The 23,066-nt window shown below is 34.0% G+C and overlaps 4 protein-coding genes and 1 pseudogene across 4 annotated transcripts; 2 read left to right on the top strand and 3 right to left on the bottom strand.

Annotated features, from left to right (window-relative positions):
* Positions 1-385: 385 nt before the first annotated feature.
* LOC106347582 lies at positions 386-1,669 on the top strand. Its single transcript, XM_013787151.3, has 2 exons — positions 386-1,230; positions 1,301-1,669. The coding sequence occupies exons 1-2, from the start codon at positions 836-838 to the stop codon at positions 1,356-1,358; spliced, it is 453 nt and encodes a 150-aa protein (XP_013642605.2). The 5' UTR covers positions 386-835; the 3' UTR covers positions 1,359-1,669.
* A 1,130-nt stretch (positions 1,670-2,799) lies between these two features.
* On the top strand, positions 2,800-6,425 carry LOC106347581 (YTH domain-containing protein ECT2-like). Its single transcript, XM_013787150.3, has 9 exons — positions 2,800-3,076; positions 3,377-3,450; positions 3,525-3,669; positions 3,770-3,846; positions 3,925-4,461; positions 4,545-5,132; positions 5,211-5,423; positions 5,521-5,667; positions 5,751-6,425. Exons 1-9 carry the CDS (start codon positions 3,046-3,048, stop codon positions 5,904-5,906), a joined length of 1,968 nt encoding a protein of 655 aa, XP_013642604.2. The 5' UTR covers positions 2,800-3,045; the 3' UTR covers positions 5,907-6,425.
* Positions 6,426-6,462: 37 nt separating this feature from the next.
* On the bottom strand, positions 6,463-7,981 carry LOC106347580 (annotated as a pseudogene).
* A 2,622-nt stretch (positions 7,982-10,603) lies between these two features.
* LOC106351694 lies at positions 10,604-11,188 on the bottom strand. Its single transcript, XM_048737966.1, has 2 exons — positions 11,050-11,188; positions 10,604-10,864 (listed from the first exon to the last, which is right to left on the bottom strand). The coding sequence occupies exons 1-2, from the start codon at positions 11,147-11,149 to the stop codon at positions 10,758-10,760; spliced, it is 207 nt and encodes a 68-aa protein (XP_048593923.1). The 5' UTR covers positions 11,150-11,188; the 3' UTR covers positions 10,604-10,757.
* Positions 11,189-11,455: 267 nt separating this feature from the next.
* LOC111200718 lies at positions 11,456-12,251 on the bottom strand. The gene is made up of 2 exons (XM_022692017.2): positions 11,950-12,251; positions 11,456-11,865 (listed from the first exon to the last, which is right to left on the bottom strand). The coding sequence occupies exons 1-2, from the start codon at positions 12,047-12,049 to the stop codon at positions 11,816-11,818; spliced, it is 150 nt and encodes a 49-aa protein (XP_022547738.2). The 5' UTR covers positions 12,050-12,251; the 3' UTR covers positions 11,456-11,815.
* Positions 12,252-23,066: the final 10,815 nt, after the last annotated feature.

The raw sequence follows: 23,066 nt of genomic DNA on the forward strand, positions 1-23,066 counted from the left end.
GAAACGTTGTGTCGACATACACATCACAATCGCATTCAAAATATGGTTTATTAAAATTTTAATTCTTATATATTTTGAATAAAATAATGGAAATATCGGACTAAGGTTGTTGAATATTTAATCAGAAACTGCCGTGAAATTATTTATCATCAAGATTATAAAAATTGAAAATACATGGATAAATGCCTACCTTTACAGGAATCTAAAAGTACAAATGATAGAAAAAATTAACTATATAAACAAAATATATATGCAGTTATATACAGTTTACATTCGTTTTTAACCACCAAAAAGTTAGTTATTATTTGTATTCTAGAATATTTATTAGACATATTTTTGCTGATATACTATCCCAATTCCCAAGACAGAGATTTAGCAAGGGAAGTGTATAGTTTATAAGTTAAAAAAGACTTCACCTTTAGATGCACTTAAAAAAAAGCAAATTCGAGGACAAACTTTATATTCTTCTTCTGATGCGAGAGAGTGAGAAGAACAAAAGGGTTTGAAATTTTCAAATTCCTCTGCTTTTCCCATGGCTGATTGTTATCAACTGGAATCTATTCTTTTCCACTTTTGTCTCTTTCCTCATCTGATCAACTCTTAATTTATGTTCTTTGGATTCTCTCAGAGAGGATATTTATATATATTGTGGTTATCAACTCTTCTTTGGAAACCCTTTTGCTCTGTTTTTGTTTTCAGAAATTAAAGATTTTTTTAAGGTTTTTTTTTCAATCTGGGCACGTAAAGTTTGAAACTTTATCAAAAAGACAAAAGAGGTCTTCTTGTCTAATTGGTTGGTGATTGGGTGTGTTTCAAAGACCCAACATATGTTTTGATGAGGGTTTTGCTGTGTAAGATCCAGTGCCCTTCTTTCTTCTGCTTCTGCAAGCCTTCTCCTCACATCTACGCCGCATCAGGCTCGCTTAAAGTAGAGAACACGCCTCCTCAAGTGTCTTCTCCTTCCATTACTACTACGGTTGTTGATGACAATGATGATGATGATGATCATTATGTTGATGCACATGCCGCAGAATGTGTTGATGGAGATCATGCTATAGAGGAAAAGGAAGAAGCTTGTGGTGTAGAGGAGAAGAAACAAGAAGGTGGGATCTTGAAAAGCAGTCTCAAGAAGGCGGTTTTGGATTCACCAAGGGTGGAGAAGAAGAAGAAGGTACAGTGGGTGGACTTGATGGGGAAAGAACTTGCTGAGATCCGTGAGTTCGAGTCTAGGTTAGTCTTGATTTAAAGATTGGATCTTTTAAATCAGTTGCATTTGTTTGATTACTCGTTTTCTTTGCAGTGAAGAAGATGATGTCAGATATGATGGAGATCAGAGCTGTGTTTGCGTTATCCTGTGATCAACTCAGTTCAGTTTTGCTCGGAGATAAGGAAATGGTGAAAGGTGAAGAAGCTTGCTGGAGATTGATCCATGTTGGTTTTGTGGCCTTGGCTATAGAGTCCATAGTACATATAGTAGAATCTACATTTGCTTGTCTGAGGTTATATGAAGTTTCTATATATAACTTGGCAGCATTTTGGTATGGTTTTAGAATTGTGAAAAGAATTGCTTTTTATTACAATTGTTTCTTTGGGCAGTTAGTGAATCTCTTTCTCATTCAGATTCAAATGTTGAAATCTAGTTATATGCATTGTTCCGAGTTCATCAGCATTTTTTAGCATATGGTTGTCTTGATCATGTAATGTATAACTTAGACCATATTCAACTACAACTGGTTCACTTATGGTCTTATAATCACATATAGAAATCCCTTTTCACTGGAAGAGATACCTATTAAGGGATCCATAAACCATCTCCCTTTTTCTTGGCCACAATACTGCTTTTGAGAAAAATCCAAGCTTTGTAGACTCTCTAGATCTCTAATACTGAATATGTTTCAGGTTAGGTTAGTGTATGATTGTGTATATTGGTTGAACAGATAAATTTTTCACTAGTTCAACGGGTGACCGACATCTGATGAACACATTATTCTCTGGTTCAAAGGTCACCACACTTGCGGGCCGGTCCTGGACCATGCTAGGTGAAACATTCGCAACAAGCCCTCAAAATCTCAGAGCCGGCCCTGCTTGCACATAAATTTTGTTTGCAAGCTAAAGTAATCCGGTGAGCTACTCTCGTTTAGGAATGTTCATCTACTACATTCCTCTTTAAGAGCAAACCCGGTTGTTCTATCTCAGTATCCACATCCTGAAACATTCAGACATGGTTCTAAGTAATGAGAGCAACCAAGGAACCAAATGGAAGACGTGGCAGTGCAAGTCTATGCAGAGGCCCAATTTGGGATGTATTGTTGATTGGTTGTGACATTAGAAGACCACTAATAAATAATAGTCCATAACTTTATAAAACAGGCCCAATTGTGATAGACTTTAAAATCTTCAGAATTGGCCCATTAACTTCGAGTTAAAAGGTAAATGTCATATTTCTTCAATTGTATGTTCTCGGTTACTCGGTAACTTCCTCTCAAAAAAATTATTTACATATAAGGTTTTGACTGGACATATAAAAGTCCCAATAATATAATATCTTGACAATTATAGGGGGAACCTTTACCCAATTTTGCTCTATTTTTGGTCAAATATATATATTTAAGATTTGTTTTTGGGGTCAAATATATATATTTAAGATTTGTATCTATTTACAAGATTACCAATTGATATCGGATGGGAAATTTCATGGGTAATTACTAGAACCAAAGGGTCAAAAGTCTTTATGACAAAAAAGGAAATATCTTAAAAGTGGAAGAAATAAATATATTCAAAAGAAAAAAAGAGAGGACGCTCGCTCGTGGATCTATTTGAATCACTCGAAGGTGCACAGAGACAAAAACCCTTTTTTTTTCTCTCCTCCTCCTTCTCCTTCTCCTTCTCCTTTGCTTGGCGGCTGCGGCCAATCTCACCCTCCCACCTTCTCCTAAATCCCTTAAACCCTAGATTCGATCTAGGTTTCTATCTATCTATCTATCCTCTCCCGCATCCCTTATCCGAGAAGGATCTATCAATCTCCGTTGCCGAATCTCTTAAACCATGGCTACTACCGTCGCTCAAACTGCTGATCGTATCCTTTCGCTTTACGTTTCTCGATCTGTTTTTTTATTTAAATCGGATCTCGATTCGTGTTTTCGTTTTCGTTTTCGTTTTCTCTATCACTCTCTCAGTGACGTGATTCGATTTTCGTCAGATTTATATTATAAAGTAGATTTAGGGTTTCTCTGCCCTCTCGATGTACTAATTGGTGAAAATCGATTAGTCTCATGTGGCGAACGATTGATTGATTGATTGATTTTCACTATTGTAACGGTTGATTTCAAACTCAAAAGGTCTATTGCTTCCTTGACTCACATTGTTTTGTTTTTAGAATCTGCGGATATGTTGCAGAAGCTTACATTGGATTCACAACCCAAAGCTTCAGAGATTCCTGAGCCTAAGAAGGTGTGAATCTGCTTTGTTTATTTTTTTTGGTCTTACCAGCTTTTTTTTTAAACGAGATGATTTGTTTGTTGCAGGCTGCTGTTTACCAGTATGGAGGTGTGGATGTACACGGTCAAGTTCCTTCCTATGACCGATCACTGACGCCATTGCTTCCCAGTGATGCTGCGGATCCTTCGGTTTGCTATGTTCCAAATGCTTACCAGCAGCCCTTTTACTATGGTAGTAGTAGCTTCATCCCCAAGGCCTATACGATTTACAACCATTGCTTAATTGTCACGAATGCTTAACAAGTTTCTCACTTTTTTTTTTAATTTTTCAGGATATGGGGCGAGTGGTCAAGATTGGAGCGAGTTCACTGGGTACAACCCTAGTCTTGAGGGTGTGGACATGAGTGCTGTAAGTGTGTGATTAATAGGTTTTTTTATTCTCTTCATATCTGCTGTTCTTGACATGTTTTGATAATGTTTTTATCAGGGAGTTTATGGAGAGAATGGATCTCTTGTGTATCCTGGATACGGTTATGCTGCTTATCCTTACTCGCCAGCGACTAGCCCTGCTCCACAGGTTGGCGGAGATGGGCAGTTGTACGGTGCTCAGCAGTACCAGTACCCTGCTTTTTTCCCCGCTGGACCTGTTGCTACCCCTGCCCAGGGAGATCTCACTGCAAACAAAGCTGGTGGCGTGAAGACGTTACCTGCAGAGAGCAAGAATGTTGCTTCTGCTGCTGGTATTGCGAAAGGAGCTCCGGGGAAACCAAATAGCCAGACCACCCTTAACACCGCGAGCAATTTTTATGGTAATGGTGGTCCGGGAAGCGGTTTTGCTGCTGGTTATCAGGATCCTAGATACAGCTATGATGCGTATTATGGTAATGTGTCGTCTTACGACGCCACTAAGTATTCAGATGTGCAGAGGCCTGCTGCTGGTAGTGGAGTTGCATCCTCATATTCGAAGGCAACCAGTGTGCCTTCATCGAGGAATCAAAACTACCGCTCAAATTCCCATTACACGGTATGATATCTTTCCAAATTTCTTTGTGTTAACAAAACGCTATTGTGTTTTATTGGCTTTTAATAAATGTTTCTTCTATGCAGGGTGTGCACCAGGCTGCATCAATGGCAGGCTACGGTACAACTCAGGGAATGTACAACAGGATGTATCCAAACAAGTTATATAGCAACAACTATGGTAGCTCGGGGAGATATGGCTCTTCCGGGTATGATTCAAGAACAAATGGAAGAGGATGGGTAAACACAACAGACAACAGATACAGAAGCTGGGGAAGGGGTAACGGTTGCTTCTATGGAAATGAGAACAACGGAGATGGTTTGAATGAACTCAACAGGGGACCTAGAGCAAAGGGCACAAAGAACCAGAAGGATAATTCAGAAGATAGCTTAGAGGTTAAGGAGCAGACTGCTGCCTCAGATGTAGCTGAGACTGTGGAGACGGAGAACACCTGTATTGTTCCTGACAGAGAACAGTACAACAAAGAAGATTTCCCAGTGGATTATGAGAATGCCATGTTCTTTGTCATCAAGTCCTACAGTGAAGATGATGTGCACAAGAGCATCAAGTACAATGTTTGGGCTAGCACACCAAATGGAAACAAGAAGCTTGCTGCTGCATACGAGGAAGCTCAGCAGAAGCCTGGAGGCTGTCCTATCTTCCTCTTTTTCTCGGTGTGTGTATAATCCTTAAACCAATTACACTTCGTTTGATAATATTGAGCTATATTAACCCTTTTTTTTGTCTTCCAGGTCAATGCAAGTGGACAATTTGTTGGGCTTGCTGAAATGACTGGACCAGTTGATTTTGATACGAATGTGGAGTACTGGCAGCAAGACAAGTGGACTGGCTCTTTCCCTCTCAAGTGGCATATTGTGAAGGATGTTCCAAACAGTTTGCTGAAACATATCACCCTTGAGAACAACGAGAACAAGCCTGTAACCAACAGTAGAGATACACAAGAGGTAACAGACCTGTAAAAGCTTTTTACATTTCTTTTAAGTTATGTTCATGATTCTGTTTTTCTGGTGTTGAAGTTTCTTTTGTGGGATCGTGTTATAGGTCAAGTTGGAGCAAGGGTTGAAGATTGTGAAAATTTTCAAGGAGCATACTAGCAAGACTTGCATTTTGGATGACTTTTCCTTCTACGAGGTTAGGCAAAAGACTATCTTGGAGAAGAAAGCCAAGCAGCAGCAGACTCAGAAACAGGCAAGAACAACATAACGATTCTGTGAAACTTTGTAGTCATAGGTTTACAACTCGAGTGTTTCCTCTAACATCTTAATCAACAGGTAAGTGAGGGGAAGACTGCAACGGATGATAAAAAGGAATCCTCAACTGCTGATAAAGAATCTCCTCCAGCTGGTCAAACTACTGGCGATGTTACCAAGGTCGATGAGAATGGGTCAGTTGCTAAACCAGTTGGTGTGGTGGCAAATGGTTGCTAGATTAGTCCATGTAGCTCACGGCTAGAGCATTAGAGGCAACAAGAGAGCCAGAAGATTGAACATTCCCGTTTTCACTTTCTCTTGAGAACAAGTGCCGTGAGCTTTGAAGCATGGGGGGGGACGAGCGTTAGTACCTGAGACAGATCCGTTTCTTTTCCCTTAGAAGTTAAAATCTTAGTTTTTCAATCTCTTTCATTTTCTCATTTTTCCCTCTCTACAATTTTCAGCTTTTTTTTTTTTTTTTTTTTCAATTTCTGTTGATCCTCCTACCCTGTAAAAATGCTTATAGGACCTACTAAATAGTGGGAAGAATTAGAGAAAAGGACATAACAGCAGGGTGGGTGGGATTTGTTTTCATTTCTTTTGGATTTTAGGCAGATTTTGGTTCTTCTGTTTCTTGTTTTGGTTCAGACTCGACTCTCTTTTGAGTTTTTTTAGTGTCAGACTTGATGGCCTTGGCCTCTTTTCACCTTTCTTGCTTTGGAAGTTAATTGAATCATTCCTAGTTTAAAATTTTCAGTATAAGAGCATTTTTTTTGTTTCCAAGAGATTATAGTGAACTTTGAAACTAGACTATTTACACATGAAACAGTGATTAGTTCAGGGTATCTAACAAAGGTTTTCAAAATACAACTATTGCGTTGGGTATCTAAAAATTATGAGAAATCCAACTTAAAGTATCTGAAATGCTTATACTTACATCTGAGTTGAGAACTTCAAATTGAGAAACTTCAATATATTGGAGATGCTTTTAGATGAAAGCAAGTAGATATTGAAGCATCAACCATTTACTAAGAAAGGTGATGAATATTTTGCCCAAACTCTTCTAGTCGATCTTTACTGAATCAAATCAAGGATATTGCTAGACCAACACAGAACCGAAGTTATTGTAACAAAGAATGTTCCTAAGATCATTTCACCTCCATTGTTTCTCCATAAAAGATGACAAAGACCTCGAAAACTGCTTCACAAACGATTCTGATGACGTCTCCTTATCCACACTCTCCTCATCTTTATCTCTCCAGAACTTAAGAATAATAAGATTCTCCTCTTCTGTCGACCTCTGCACCACGATCCTCGACGCATAACCTCTCTTCCTCATCCCCAAACAAATCTCCGACGGGTAATTCGAAGTCAACGTCACCAAATAAAACCACCCCTTCTCAGAAAGCAAACGATCAACAACAGGCAAGACTCTATCGATAACACTCCTCCCATTCTCCCCTCCAGCCCAAGCAGAGGCTATACCTTCCATACCAACCTCATACTCAGGCGTGGGAACGTAAGGAGGGTTCACCACCATCACATCTACCAACCCAGCGAGTCTCTCCTCCAGACAAGAAGCTATGTCTGTGCAGACAACCTCAGCAGAGACACCATGAGCTTGTAAAGTCTCGTTTGTTACTCTTGCGGCGATCTGGTTTGTGTCTGTGGCTAGGTAATGAACATTGGGAAGCTTCTCTTTGAGGAGGAGGATGAGTGAAGTGATGACGTATCCGCTTCCGCAGCCAATCTCCATACAAACCTTGGGATCGTGGTTTATCAGGTTGGTTTGGTCAGCGAGTAATGCGTCAACTAGAGCAAATGAATCGTCACAGGGCTCGTAGACCTCACGATGCGAGCTTACACGCATGATGTCAGCGGTTCTTGATGTCATCTCGGACATAACAGTCTACAAATGGACCAAAAGGTTCTAACTTTGAGAATGTGTCTTAAAGCAAAATCATTCAAAACTAGGATTGGAATTGAAAGTTTGAAACTTTACGATTCTCAGATCATTTTCGTGAATCATCAGACATGAATACAATATGAGATTAATCGTGGGTGATTCCTACACTCGAGAAGGAGTTCTAAGTGAGAAAGAGAGTTACCCACTGAAGATTAAAGGCGTAAAGGATCGAGCTTTTGGTGAAACGGCGTTTTGGGTAGTCTTGGGAAACTTCGAGGAGGGTAGATTTCACCGAACAAGGAGGCGACGGCGACGGCGACGGCGGAATGAAACAAGAGAGTGTGCAGAAGAAGAAAAAGGTTGGATTATAGAGTATAATTAAATCTTCCATTACATCTAATCAGTTGAGTTAAGAGTGAGCCGTGTAATGGGCCTTTTAGGCCCATTAAGTCGGACGATTGAGAAATAGCAAATACTCTTGCTCCCAAGTATAACCACCACTACAAAGTAAATAGGGAAATTGCCCCCTATGATAACCAAAAAAATTATAATTCATTATCTAGCTAAAAAAAAAACTGACTATGATATTCAATCTATTTTCTATCTTATTTGCTAAAATACCCTTCAAAACAACCGACACCACTGTTTCCTATTTTCTATTAACTTTCTTCTTTTTCATTTTTTCCCTTCTCTTTTCAGATCACCACTTCTTACAATCATATCTCTGTTTTTATAATTTGTTTTCATTTTGAATCTTGCAAAGCAGGTTGAAATTATTGCATCATCGAATATTATACAAATCTAGTTGTGAAGAATGACTACGGCGGCCGACACAGTAAATATGTAGTGGTGTCATAAAAGAAGAGTTGATAACTCGTCGAATCTATATGGTAGCGAAGAAGAGATGAATGTGTATGATCACCATGTCTGAAAAAAAAAAGAAAAAGTGATGAAGAAGATGAACTCGCCGACTGAAAATAAATTATGGTATAGTATTGTTCTTTAGGTATATTGTATAATTGCTTGTAATACGAATTTTGTCTTGTTCGAATGGTTGACAAAAGCTAAGATCATGCCTAATTCAAAGATATTTTTTTCATCAACAAAAGTTCTTATTTTTTCTCATATTATTTTATATATGATGTTCAACTAATGCAAATAGAATGAACCATTTTTCTATACTATTTTATAAATGGCCCATACTATATATTGTACATGAAAAATAAAATATTAAAAAGTAGTATATATTTCTGATTTTAGTTTTATTAAAAAATTATAGGCCACTCATATCCATACCATAAAATTTAAACACGTGATTAGGTAAAAATAGAATACTTGTATCAACTAATTTCCACATGTTTTTACTGAATACCATGAAACCGTATGCGATTATTAGAACTGTAGCGTATCTTATGTAAAATATCTTCTAGTAAATAGTATGCATCTATACATATATACCATCTGAAACACGGAGGAGATGACTATACCATGTGAAACACAGACGTCATCTCGCTTCACTCTACGTGACCGAATACTTGTACTTAAAAAGGACAAAACCGGGCCTTTATTAGGCTAATTGTCATCGACTTAATTATATCAAAATCATCGGTATATTCTTCATTTCTCTTTGTGTTTTGTATATACACCAAATTCTCCGTAAATAGATAATGGTTATTAATCTTTTTTTTTTGGGGTCAAATAAAGGTTAGTTAATGTTAGACTGTTCTAATATTGACAACAGAGTTTTGAGTTTTACTTCTTTTTTTTTTTGGTATTCTATGCTCTAAAAGTATTTTTCTAAAAATATAAATCTATATACTTGATTTAGGAGGTAATTCTGTTAATTATGTAAAAAAAGGATAATTTTATCTATACTGGTTTAGGAAAATAGATATGAACATATCTATATAAACCCTTGTAGTCCGAAGAACAAACATATAAAAACACAAGATTAAAATTTGTTCTTGAGTAGCAGGAGAATCATGAAAACTTTGGTGATTTGCTTATTGATGATTAGTAGTGTTGTGATAATAGGAAATGTAGCAGAGGTTTCTGCTGGTAAAGGTAAGTATTTAGATCCAGGGGTGCTTGACCGTTGCTTGGGCTCTAACCCGCCACCCAAATGTCATATTCCCGATCCCAAGGACAAAACTCGTCCACCTTCTCACGACTATCGTCGTGGTTGCCTCGAAAGTCAACACTGCCGTCCGACTAAAACCTCAGATGGTGTTTAACCGAAAACCCCCTTACACATGATTTTTGATACTATATTTACATATAGATAAAGATTATGCATTGTGTAATATATTATTATTATTATTATTATTATTATTATTATTATCATATGTACAATTTTGTTTCAGTTTTCGGACTAATTTTTCAAGTATTTTTTGGTATGCAATTTTCAACATAAGTTTGGAATAATGTATTGTGATAAATGTATCGATCAATTACCTTCAAATAATATAATATAAATTTATTATTCACAGATATTTATATTAGTAAAAATAACCAAAATAATTAGAATAATATTATTAAATTTTGAAAAGTAACGAACTTACATACATAATTGTATATATAAACAGCAACTGGTTTTTAACATTTGAACATACCTATGGATTTGTTTCAGAATTTTTCACCAATTAGTATAGGTGATATTTAAACAAATTTCTTTTAATTCTTTCATAAATCCTATAAATATTTCCGAAAATATATATATGAAAATAAATCAAAACTGGATCCATATATCATATTTAATTTCACTTACTCAGATTTGGATATAAAATTTTTTATAGTCCAATTAAAGATTAAGATATCGGATCCACAGTGAATCTTGCATCATATATATATATATATATATATATATATATATATATATATTATTTTTGCTAGTACTCTTTCCATTTCATAATATAATCAATTTGGGTAAAAATTATTTTTAACTCATCATAGTTGTAGAGTCAATAACCAATTTTAATTAATATAGTATATATATATATATATATATATGTGTGTGTGTGTGTAAAAATTAGTTCAATGAATGATATTCACCTCTCTTTTATTTTCTTTACAATACATCATTTGGAGCAATATGACGCAATGAAACAACACTTTACAGAATAGTAAGAAATCAAAAGCTATAGGAAAGGATTACCGAGATGAAAGATGATTACATGTCACATTTATAAATGATTAGGTGGATCGTTTCCATGATGAGCAGATCTAGAAACACTCCCTCTAAAGCCGATCTTCATTCCTTTGTTGAGATGTATATTTCCAATCCCTTTTTCTATTTATAATTCGATAAACCATGCATGAAACGAAACAGTGAACATAATTTCAGTGTATGTATGCACATATTAACAATTGCATAATTTCTATATAAACACACAACTAATTGTTACTAGTTTAGTTACCACATCTTATGGTGTTCCTAAAAATCAATTTTATAAGAGAAAAGTGATGGAAACTTACTTGTCGTGCGAGATGGGTAAGTTACTCTGGCCAAAGTTGGGTTTAGTGTGATAGACAAGAGGAGCATCAAACCAATTAGCAAACCTAACTTCCAATTCATCTCTTTTATTTTGAAAGAACGTTTGATGCTGGCCTTATAATATAGAAAGAGAAATCTGTTGCGGTGGAGCTGTCAATCATTTACAATGAATGATGCTTCTCAGAAGTAACGTCAATTAATATAAAGTTTGAATAATCATTTGGACCTTTTGTTTTATCGATCAAGTTATGCGAGGTTGTTTAGTTTAATGAAGTCAAATTAGACTACAGGGTGGCATGTTTAATCTATATACATAAATCATCCATCACAATGAAACATATGTTTAGTTTCAAAAGAAAAGTAGGCACCATTTTCTCAATATTTTTTCGTTGAATTAACTAACACCTTTTCTCCATTTTTTGTTTTTGTTAGATATAGACTCGCGCATGTTCCATGACCAACATAAATTACTATAGGATTATGCAGCCGGGAAATTACACAGCTTTTGGAGTTGATCAAAAGTTATTAATTGGAGTTTTCCTCCTCTGCTTTCACAGTTAGACTTCAACTTTCAAACATTTGACCAAACAATATGTAAATTACTAATCCTTCTATAGTCCGGGTATGAAGAGTTCAATTGAAACTCTTCATACATCCAAATGCGCATACATGTCAATCCAACATCCACGATCCATAGACGGCAGCTCTCATGCTTCATCTCCCGATACTTTCGCCTTGCTAACAGCATTAGTGATGGCCCGCAGATCCTGACTTACTAGGTGATGCTTCTATATTCACTGGTGGATAAATTAACTGTAGTTAGTAAAATAAAATGGAATATAGGGAGCAAAACCAGATGATAAATATTTGGAATTCCTTACAAAGTTTGCGGAATTGGTATGGCTGAGTTGAAGCTGCATAAGATGAAATCACCAAAGAGAGAACCAAAAACAAAGCAACCAACCACAAATTTCCCTTCATTTTATTCTGTCTTGATGGTGGTGTCGTAGGTGAAATTTATTCTGTTATGTAATATGTGGTTTTGTACCAAGTATAAATGACAACATAACTCATAAGGTGTATATATAATGAGCAGGTAGCGTGTGGGAAACATATAGCCTGACCTGAAGAAGAGTCATGGATACAGACAAACATGTACTTAATCTTTTACAATTCGTGAACTTGTTATGTCATTGTCCTTCATTTACGATGGGATTCATTGAACGCGACTAAGTCCCATGACTTTCCAATAAACACACAAGAAGACCTGTTTAGTGGGGGAGCTTTGTTTCTGACACAAAAATTAGGGAAATTGTATGATGTCTGATTTTTCTTTTCGGTTTTTGATTCAGTTAATAGAACAATACAGCTGAGAACTGGAATCAATCATGATTCCTACAACTAAAGGAAAATGGAAAACGTTTGCGAACTGATATATCCTTAATTATACTATGATACGACTAACGTTATTTGCATAAACAACAACAAAGACTAAGTCTCCAGAAATTTAACGTGAAATATTTTGCTTGTACAACTCAACCTTTATGCACACATCATCAATTGTGGTGTCATCAGCCGAGAATGTTCAAAATCACGAATAAAAGACTAACTAATAAAATTTACGAGTGGTCTCTTAGTTCGTCGCCTTTTGCTATCTAGCAACATTGGTCCGCCGGTGGTGAAAAACTACGTGGTGCGCCGATCTAAACTATATACATTAATATTAGTTATAAGTTGAATAAAGAGAAAAAATACAGAAAACCACATATATAGCAATATTAGATTTTATTAACTATTTTTAAATGGAGGTTTTTCGTATGTATTACTCGCTAAGTTTACGGATTTGGTATGGCTGAGACGAAACCATATAAGATGACGAGATCCCCAAAGAGAGAAACAAAAATAAAGCAATGAACCACAACTTTCTCTTCATTTCTTCTGATTTGTATTTGCTTGTTGTACGTTATTAAAGTTTTACGTATATATGTGTATTTATATGAACCAAAGGTGTGACTATAATCATACTCAATATTTAATTAAATGGGTCTTTCTGCATTCATCTTTACTTCGAAGCGGTGATGATACACAGTCTTCAAGATATAATCTTTTATGTTTCATAGATTTTTTTGGAGGGTAAGTTATGGAGGATATTGATTTAAAAAGTTATGGAGAGTGAAATTATATTTTTATAATATGAGTTTCAAATAACGCGTGAATTAACTCTGAAATGAACATAAAATACATATATGACTAGACGACTTTGAAGACGAGAAAACAAACAAATGAAGACCAGGTTTTGTACGTAGATGATTTAGTCTCTTTCTGTTTCAATAGTTAAGCTCATCCACACACACGTTTACAATTGAAGATTATGTAGTTTCTAAAACAAATATTTAAATGCAATTTTGTTGTTGTTGTAGTACCTTTGCTAACGATGAAAAGAACTAGTCGACAGGAGTCGCAGTACATACTCACATTTCTTATCTTCGACTTCAAAATGAGTCCTTGTTGCACGTTATCAAAATGCTCTTACACATTTAATTTGAAGCCTCAAAGTTTTGAGTGTCTGATGGGTACATATGGAGAATATAGGTCCATTCCTAGATTATACTATAAATAACGTTTCTTCTTCCTCTTGAAATAGCTACATCTTATAAGTCCATGTTTAAACTGAAGTTATAAAGAACTCTTAGGTCATGAATGATTAATAAAGAGAGAAGTCATATTGTCGCAGCAAACTACAAAACATCCACGATTGATAGACGGCAGCTCTCATGCTGTATCTCCCACTGCTTTGGCCTTGCTAATGAGAGCAAACTTAGTCAAAGATAAATTTGAAATGAAATAGCTCATAAGAGTAGCTTTATTGTGCAAAACATAAATTAAGAACATAGAAAAGCTTAAGCTTGTTTTCAGGAAAAAAAGACACGATTTTATTACACATAGGTGAAGGAGTAGCTGCTATAGAGGCAGCCAAAGTTACTTTCTTCATCACATTACAATCATATTTATACTAATGTTCAACTTGCAAAAGAAACCTTTTTTTTTGTCACTAATCAACTTCATTAAAAACTAAAAGTGGAGAATGAGCCCCGAGAGGCCCAGGCCCAATAGGTTTGTTACAACGGAAAAGAAGCTCGAAGAGTCTCTTTCGCTAAGGCATCATCCTCAGCGTTCAGAGATCGAGAGAAATGCAAAAACGAAATTGATGCAAGCTCAGTAGATATCGAACGGATGTCTTTCACAATCTCGATGATTTCCTTAGTCTGAGTGATGCTAGAGATTGCTCGTACGAGCGTTAGATTGTCGGAGAACACATCGAGGGCGGTGATCTCATGAGTGATCGCCATGCGGAGGGCTGATCTAATTGCGGAGGCTTCTGCGATTAGGGGTGATCAAATCGAGCGTTCAATCACTGATCCTTTGATTGGGAACTCGAGCTTTTGGCCTGAGAAAATCCAAGCCAAACCCGCTATCATATTGTCCTTGTTCCAAGCCACATCCGTCTTGCAGGTTACTCGATTTTCATCTGCAACCCCTCGAAAAGAATCTCGCGTTTGGCTACGGTCAGTATGAGATAAGTTGCTTCCTTTTTTGACTTGTGCTTGCGACGTTGACCATTCTCTTGCTAACTTGATTCCCCTCAATGCTGTTTCCTCAGGAGTTTGGTATCGACCATCGAAGATCAAGGTGTTCTTGGACTTCCAAATAGACCACACTATCCAAGGGAGGATGTTTTGAGTAATACCTGAGGGCGGGAGACAAAAGATTTTCCTGAATTGGACTACAGCATCTGAGAATGTTGTGATTGCAGCTAGGTGAACTGCTCTGTGGAGGGGTATGAGTTCCCATACCTTCTGCGCATACTGACAGATAAAGAAACAATGTAAATCAGTCTCTGTTTCTTGGCACCTTACACATCCCGTTGCTGACGTTACTCCTCTTCTTTGCAGATTTGATCCAAGAGAGATAGCTTTCTGGAGGATCGACCATAAGAAAGTTTTCATCTTTGGTGAGAATTTTCCTGCCCAAACATCTCTAATCCAACTGAATTCACCTTCTGCTCTTGCTAAACTTGTTTGATTTAGGGACATACTTGCAGCAAAGTAACCAGATTTTGTGGTGTACAGGCCCGATGAAGTCTGGTGCCAGATAAACGAGTCTTCCGCACCTGTTGAGCTTGGTTCGATACATAGAATCTGCGTTGAAAGATCGGATAAGAGTTCCTCGATTCTTTGCTTGTTCCATTTTAGCTCAGAAGTTAGAAGATCTGCCACTGTGAGGTCTAGGGCTGCTTCCTTGATAAGTCCCATAGACTTTAATACTCTATCCAGTGAGATCCATGAGTCCTTCCAGAGTCTGATAGTTTGACCACTTCCTATAGACTTTCCCAAATTCTCTCAAAATAGATCTCACCCATGGAGAATACTTCTCCACCCATGAGAGCAATTCTGTGTTGGTTCAATCTCTAGGAAGCTCTTGTTTTTACAATATTTTGCCACTAGAATTCTACTTGCAAAAGAAACCTAGCACATGAATTTATATCATCATGTTGAGCTTGTTGGTATTGTCTTGAACTTAAGCAGCTTGTTTAACTGAAATAATAGTAAATTTTCAAATTCGCCTAAACTCATCTAAAATCACTAAAATCAAATTAAAATCACTAAAATCAAATTATTTCAAATTTAAGATTGAACAACTACTATATTTTTGATTTATGAAATCTCGAAAGCGTTAAAAAGTTCATTAGTAGGTTTTTGATAATCACATAAACATATCTCTGGCTTATATAAAGCAAAATGTTTCATACTGTTTCACGTATCCAAAAAGGAATAAAATGTATGGTTAGTTTAACGACTATAATATAGACAACTGCCTTACAATAATACTTCTTCCAAGATATCATTAATTAGTATAACGATTTATATATTTGAACAAAAAACGACTATATATATAGACAACTGCCTTACAATAATACTTCTTCCATAATTTTAGTCTTTTAGATATCAGATGTCAAAGAGCATGAACGTCGTTATCTAGAGATGTATTTTTCATTTTTCAATGTGAACAAAAGATAAGGACAATCGTACGGTACATATATGAATAAACATAAAAAATGAGCACAAGTGTTTTCACTGACTTTTTTCAATGTTTTCTGATGGAGAAAAGAAAAGAAATGGGCAGTCGAGAAAAGAATCAAAACATCGAGCCAATCGGCCATTAATTTTGTTCTTATCATCTTCACTTAAAGTACATAGTATAAGGTTCATACCATATTAAATTATAAGAACATATATGACGCATTAGACTGCATTTGGGACTGCGGCTAGAGACGGCGGCTCCCTCCCACCAAATTGACGATCGCGTGGAGATTTACTTGGAAGTACTTCAATCTTCTTTATCTTGCGAATGTGAATCGTTTCTTCTATGTTTTCTTCTTCTAGAAAGTTTCAAGTATGAATATAAGAATATTATATAACAGTAGAAATAACATACATGTAAATGTAGCAAATATGTTATATGATAATATGAAGCTTTTTACTCTCTTTTTGAAGTTTCATTAGTAGTAACCTAATAACTTCTCATCATGCATAGAGGAAAGAGGATAAAAGTATTAATAATACTTACTGGAGTTGTATAACTGAGTTATAACGACGTATGATGAAATTGCCAAAGAAAGAATCAAAAGCGAAACAATCAAACATAACCTTCCCTTCATCCTTCTGGTGATACGTTCAATCAGATATGCAACTTCAGGGTTTTATCATAAAGTTTGCAGGTCTTTATACATAAAATATAGTACAGAACTGATATAAACATAAAGTCAATATCTATGTTTGCGAGGAAGAGGTTAGACTATATGCACGCTTTTTGGTTCAAGCAAAAGTTTACTATTTTTTAATTTAATTATCCATCAAATTTTTGCAAGTTGATTAAAAGCAGCATGCATGAAATCTCTTATGATTATTAAAATAAAATAATAATAAACAGAGAGAGAAAATTGGTAAGAGATTTTTTTGAAAAGTTTTTCAAATGATTAAGATACTATACCGTCAATTGCTCTATTTCTATTAATTAATTAATTTATTTAAAATTTTAGTTACAAAATAAAAATATATTAATACTATATTTGTGAGATACGTTAAATGGGTATATACAGATTCTGATGCTCTAAGTTTTAGAATTAATTAATTTCATAATAACGATTGTTTTATTCCAGCTAATCTAAAATAATGGAGTACTATTGAAGCATATATGCAAGTCAAACAAAAATGTTTTTTTCCAAGCAATGTACTAATATGCCTTGGTTGGTCCGTCCAACGACCCTAACCGACGTTTGGGGAACCTCCTCCTCATACGGATTCTGAGCCTTGGCCCCCACGCTTCGACACACTTCCTGGTGTTTCGATCTTCTTTGTTTTGTGAATATGAATCATTTCTCTTATTTCGTCTTACACAAAATTAATGTAAGAAATTATATGTTAGTACATTCCTTAGCTTACTTTTTTTTTTGTAATTTTATCAACTTTGGTGCGATAACTGTTCTAATGAACTTATGGTGATATCGTATATAGATTCCTTAAGGTCTTTGGCTACCGCATACATTGAAAAACATAAAGCAACTCGGATGGTAAATATTGTAGTACTCACTGATTTTGCGAGTTTATATGGCTGAACTAAGATCATCTTAAGTGAAAACAACAAAGAGAAACCAAAAGTGAAGCAATAAACCACAACTTTCTCTTCATTTTTGTTTTTGTTTTCTATTGTATTGTTTATGTTTTGTTTTGTTTTGTTTGTATGGCATACACGTGTGTATTTCTTTTAAATCAAACATATATAATTAGAAATTTCCTTTTATGTTATTATATGAAAGCTTTTATACGATATTTTGTCAATTCTATTAGTTTAAAATGTCGACGACGGGAAGGCTTCATAAAGAAAATAGTGTCAACCTAAAAGCATGGATTGTAATTTGTACATTTGAACTAAAATCTATGTTTCAAAATTCAAATAACGCGTGAATGAACTCTAAAATGAACATAAAATACAGATATGACTAAAGAAGACTTTGAAGAAAAAAACAAAAGAAGACTAGGTCTCGATTCTGGTTGTACGGGGATGATTTACTCAATCTTTCTGTTTGAATAGTTAAGCTCATCCACACACGTTTACAAATATTTAATGCAATATTGTTATTATACTTTCAGTTCAAAAAAAATATTGTTATTATACTAGTACCTTAATTTGCCAACGATGAAAAAAACTAGTTGACATGACACATGAGTTATACATGACACATGCTCACATTTCTTCTCTTTGACTTCACATTAGTCCTTGCAGCACGTTATCAAAATGCTCATACACATTTAAAGGCTCTATTGTAAGTGTCTGTTTGGTGCATATGGATAAATATAGGTTCATTCCTAGATTATAGTAAAGCGCATTTTCTTCGTCCTCGTGAAATTGCGACATCTTTTAAGTCCATGTCTAAACTGAGCTATAAAGAGCATTTAGATCATGACTAGTGAAAGATAAGTCATATTGTCGTAGCAAAGTACAAAAGTCCAATCTTGATCTAGTGCAAATATGTATTCCATAGACCAATACATTCTACATTTTGGCCCTTTAAAAAAAAAAAAAAAAAAAATACATTCTATATTATACCTACAAAAATATTGAGTTTTTGGTAAATACTTTATATACTGAAGCCTATAATCTTTAGTGTTGTTTTAAAATTTATACCATATTCTACATTTGTATTAATGTATGCTAAACTCTTTTTCATGGTAAATGAGCATCTTTCAATTGTTTTTATCAAATAATTTAATAAAACTATATAAGACTCCCTAAATCGATGGAATAACCACTATAAAGTTATTATTTTTCTTGATAAATGGAGACGACAAAGGCTCCAAACCTCTTTGAAAATCATCATATGTTAGTGCAGGATGCAACTAGGCATTAAAACAATATTGTCATATTTTTTGAAACTTTCTCAAAATCTATGGACTAACCCCTACAAAAATATTGAGTTTTTGGTAAATACTTTATATACTGAAGCCTATAATCTTTAGTGTTGTTTTAAAATTTCTACCATATTCTGCATTTGTATTAATGTATGCTAAACTCTTTTTCATGGTAAATGAGCATCTTTCAATTGTTTTTATCAAATAATTTAATAAAACTTCATAATACTCCGTAAATCGATGGAATAACCACTATAAAGTTATTATTTTCTTGATAAATGGATACGACAAAGGCTCCAAACCTCTTTGAATATCATCAAATGTTAGTGCATGACGCAACTAGGCATTAAAAAAATATTGTCATATTTTTTGAAATTTTTTCAAAATCTATGGGCTAACCCCTACAAAAATATTGAGTTTTTGGTAAATACTTTATATACTGAAGCCTATAATCTTTAGTGTTGTTTTAAAATTTCTACCATATTCTGCATTTGTACTAATGTATGCTAAACTCTTTTTCATGGTAAATGAGCATCTTTCAACTGTTTTTATCAAATAATTTAATAAAACTTCATAATACTCCGTAAATCGATGGAATAACCACTATAAAGTTATTATTTTCTTGATAAATGGATACGACAAAGGCTCCAAACCTCTTTGAATATCATCAAATGTTAGTGCATGACGCAACTAGGCATTAAAAAATATTGTCATATTTTTTGAAATTTTTTCAAAATCTATGGGCTAACCCCTACAAAAATATTGAGTTTTTGGTAAATACTTTATATACTGAAGCCTATAATCTTTAGTGTTGTTTTAAAATTTCTACCATATTCTACATTTGTACTAATGTATGCTAAACTCTTTTTCATGGTAAATGAGCATCTTTCAATTGTTTTTATCAAACAATTTAATAAAACTTCATAATACTCCCTAAATAGATGGAATAACCACTATAAAATTATTATTTTCTTGATAAACGGAGACGACAAAAGCTCCAAAGCTTTTTGAACATCATCATATGTTAGTGCAGGATCCAAGTAGGCATTAAAACAATATTATCATATTTGTTTTGAAATTTTCTCAAAATCAATGGGCTAACCCCTACAAAAATATTGAGTTTTTGGTAAATAATTTATATACTGAAGCCTATAATCTTTAGTGTTGTTTTAAAATTTATACCATATTCTACATTTGTATTAATGTATGCTAAACTCTTTTTCATGGTAAATGAGCATCTTTCAATTGTTTTTATCAAATAATTTAATAAAACTTCATAATACTCCCTGAATCGATGGAATAACCACTATAAAGTTATTATTTTCTTGATAAACGAAGACGACAAAACCTCCAAACCTCTTTGAACATCATCATATGTTAGTGCAGGATCCAACTAGGCATTAAAACAATATTGTCATGTTTTTTGAAATTTTCTCAAAATATATGGGCTAACCCCTACAAAAATATTGAGTTTTTGGTAAATACTTTATATACTGAAGCCTATAAACTTAGTGTTGTTTTAAAATTTATACCAAATTTACATTTGTATTAATGTATGCTAAACTCTTTTTCATGGTAAATGAGCATCGTTCAATTGTTTTTATCAATTAATTTAGTAAAACTTTATAATACCCCCTAAATCGATGGAATAACCAATATAAAATTATTATTTTCTTGATAAATGGAGACGACAAAGGCTCCAAAACCTCTTTAAAAATCATCATATGTTAGTGCAGGATGCAACTAGGCATTAAAATAATATTGTCATGTTTTTTGAAATTTTCTCAAAATATATGGGCTAACCCCTACAAAAATATTGAGTTTTTGGTAAATACATTATATACTGAAGCCTATAATCTTTAGTGTTGTTTTAAAATTTCTACCATATTATGCATTTGTATTAATATATGCTAAACTCTTTTTCATGGTAAATGAGCATCTTCCAATTGTTTTTATCAAATAATTTAATAAAACTTCATAATACTCCCTAAATCGATGGAATAAGCACTATAAAGTTATTATTTTCTTGATAAACGGATACGACAAAGGCTCCAAACCTCTTTGAACATCATCAAATGTTAGTGCATGATGCAACTAGGCATTAAAAAAATATTGTCATATTTTTTGAAATTTTCTCAAAATCTATGGGCTAACCCCTACAAAAATATTGAGTTTTTGGTAAATACTTTATATACTGAAGCCTATAATCTTTAGTGTTGTTTTAAAATTTCTACCATATTCTGCATTTGTATTAATATATGCTAAACTCTTTTTCATGGTAAATGAGCATCTTCCAATTGTTTTTATCAAATAATTTAATAAAACTTCATAATACTCCCTAAATCGATGGAATAAGCACTATAAAGTTATTATTCTCTTGATAAACGGATACGACAAAGGCTCCAAACCTCTTTGAACATCATCAAATGTTAGTGCATGATGCAACTAGGCATTAAAAAAATATTGTCATATTTTTTGAAATTTTCTCAAAATCTATGGGCTAACCCCTACAAAAATATTGAGTTTTTGGTAAATACTTTATATACTGAAGCCTATAATCTTTAGTGTTGTTTTAAAATTTCTACCATATTATACTTTTGTATTAATGTATGCTAAACTCTTTTTCATGGTAAATGAGCATCTTCCAATTGTTTTTATCAAATAATTTAATAAAACTTCATAATACTCCCTAAATCGATGGAATAACCACTATAAAGTTATTATTTTCTTGATAAACGGATACGACAAAGGCTCCAAACCTCTTTGAACATAATCAAATGTTAGTGCATGATGCAACTAGGCATTAAAAAAATAATGTCATATTTTTTGAAATTTTTTCAAAATCTATAGGCTAATCCCTACAAAAATATTGAGTTTTTGGTAAATACTTTATATACTGAAGCCTATAATCTTTTGTGTTGTTTTAAAATTTTTACCATATTCGACATTTGTATTAATGTATGCTAAACTCTTTTTCATGGTAAATGAGCATCTTCCAATTGTTTTTATCAAATAATTTAATAAAACTTCATAATACTCCCTAAATCGATGGAATAAGCACTATAAAGTTATTATTTTCATCAAACACCTTCCGGGTATGAAATGCCTAGAGCTCAACTTTAGAGAGGCCAACTCTAGAGTTGCATTAAAAGCCCTCTACTAGCAAGGAATAAGATGGATCTACACTAAAACACCTTAGATCTAGCTTAATCACCCTTAATCTCCCTAACCCATGAATCCAAAGATGACTACTCACTACTCTCCATGATGAGCCCAAGAATCAAAGATGTATTAATGTATGCTAAACTCTTTTTAATGGTAAATGAGCATCTTCCAATTGTTTTTATCAAACAATTTAATAAAACTTCATAATACTCCCTAAATCGATGGAATAACCACTATAAAGTTATTATTTTCTTGATAAACGGAGACGACAAAAGCTCCAAAGCTTTTTGAACATCATCATATGTAAGTGCAGGATCCAACTAGGCATTAAAAAAATGTTATCATATTTTTTGAAATTTTCTCAAAATCTATGGGCTAACCCCTACAAAAATATTGAGTTTTTGGTAAATACTTTATATACTGAAGCCTATAATCTTTAGTGTTGTTTTAAAATTTATACCATATTCTACATTTGTATTAATGTATGATAAACTCTTTTTCATGGTAAATGAGCATCTTTCAATTGTTTTTATCAAATAATTTAATAAAACTTCATAATACTCCCTGAATCGATGGAATAACCACTATAAAGTTATTATTTTCTTGATAAACGAAGACGACAAAACCTCCAAACCTCTTTAAACAACATCATATGTTAGTCCAGGATCCAACTAGGCATTAAAACAATATTATCATATTTTTTAAAATTTTCTCAAAATCTATTGGCTAACCTCTACAAAAATATTGGGTTTTTGGTAAATACTTTATATACTGAAGCCTATAATCTTTAGTGTTGTTTCAAAATTTCTACCATATTCTACATTTGTATTAATGTATGCTAAACTCTTTTTCATGGTAAATGA

Source organism: Brassica napus, chromosome A1 (assembly GCF_020379485.1).
Source record: "Brassica napus cultivar Da-Ae chromosome A1, Da-Ae, whole genome shotgun sequence".
Taxonomy (NCBI): Eukaryota; Viridiplantae; Streptophyta; class Magnoliopsida; order Brassicales; family Brassicaceae; genus Brassica; species Brassica napus.

Coding starts and splice junctions, on each gene's coding strand:
- LOC111200718 (XM_022692017.2), bottom strand. CDS start 12,049: ATGAAGGGAAATTTGTGGTTGGTTGCTTTGTTTTTGGTTCTCTCTTTG. Junction 11,866..11,949: donor ATACCAATTCCGCAAACTTT/GTAAGGAATTCC, acceptor TTTATCCACCAG/TGAATATAGAAGCATCACCT.
- LOC106351694 (XM_048737966.1), bottom strand. CDS start 11,149: ATGAATTGGAAGTTAGGTTTGCTAATTGGTTTGATGCTCCTCTTGTCT. Junction 10,865..11,049: donor TTACCCATCTCGCACGACAA/GTAAGTTTCCAT, acceptor AATTATAAATAG/AAAAAGGGATTGGAAATATA.
- LOC106347582 (XM_013787151.3), top strand. CDS start 836: ATGAGGGTTTTGCTGTGTAAGATCCAGTGCCCTTCTTTCTTCTGCTTC. Junction 1,231..1,300: donor ATCCGTGAGTTCGAGTCTAG/GTTAGTCTTGAT, acceptor TTTTCTTTGCAG/TGAAGAAGATGATGTCAGAT.
- LOC106347581 (XM_013787150.3), top strand. CDS start 3,046: ATGGCTACTACCGTCGCTCAAACTGCTGATC. Junction 3,670..3,769: donor CCAGCAGCCCTTTTACTATG/GTAGTAGTAGCT, acceptor TTAATTTTTCAG/GATATGGGGCGAGTGGTCAA. Junction 5,668..5,750: donor AGCAGCAGACTCAGAAACAG/GCAAGAACAACA, acceptor CTTAATCAACAG/GTAAGTGAGGGGAAGACTGC.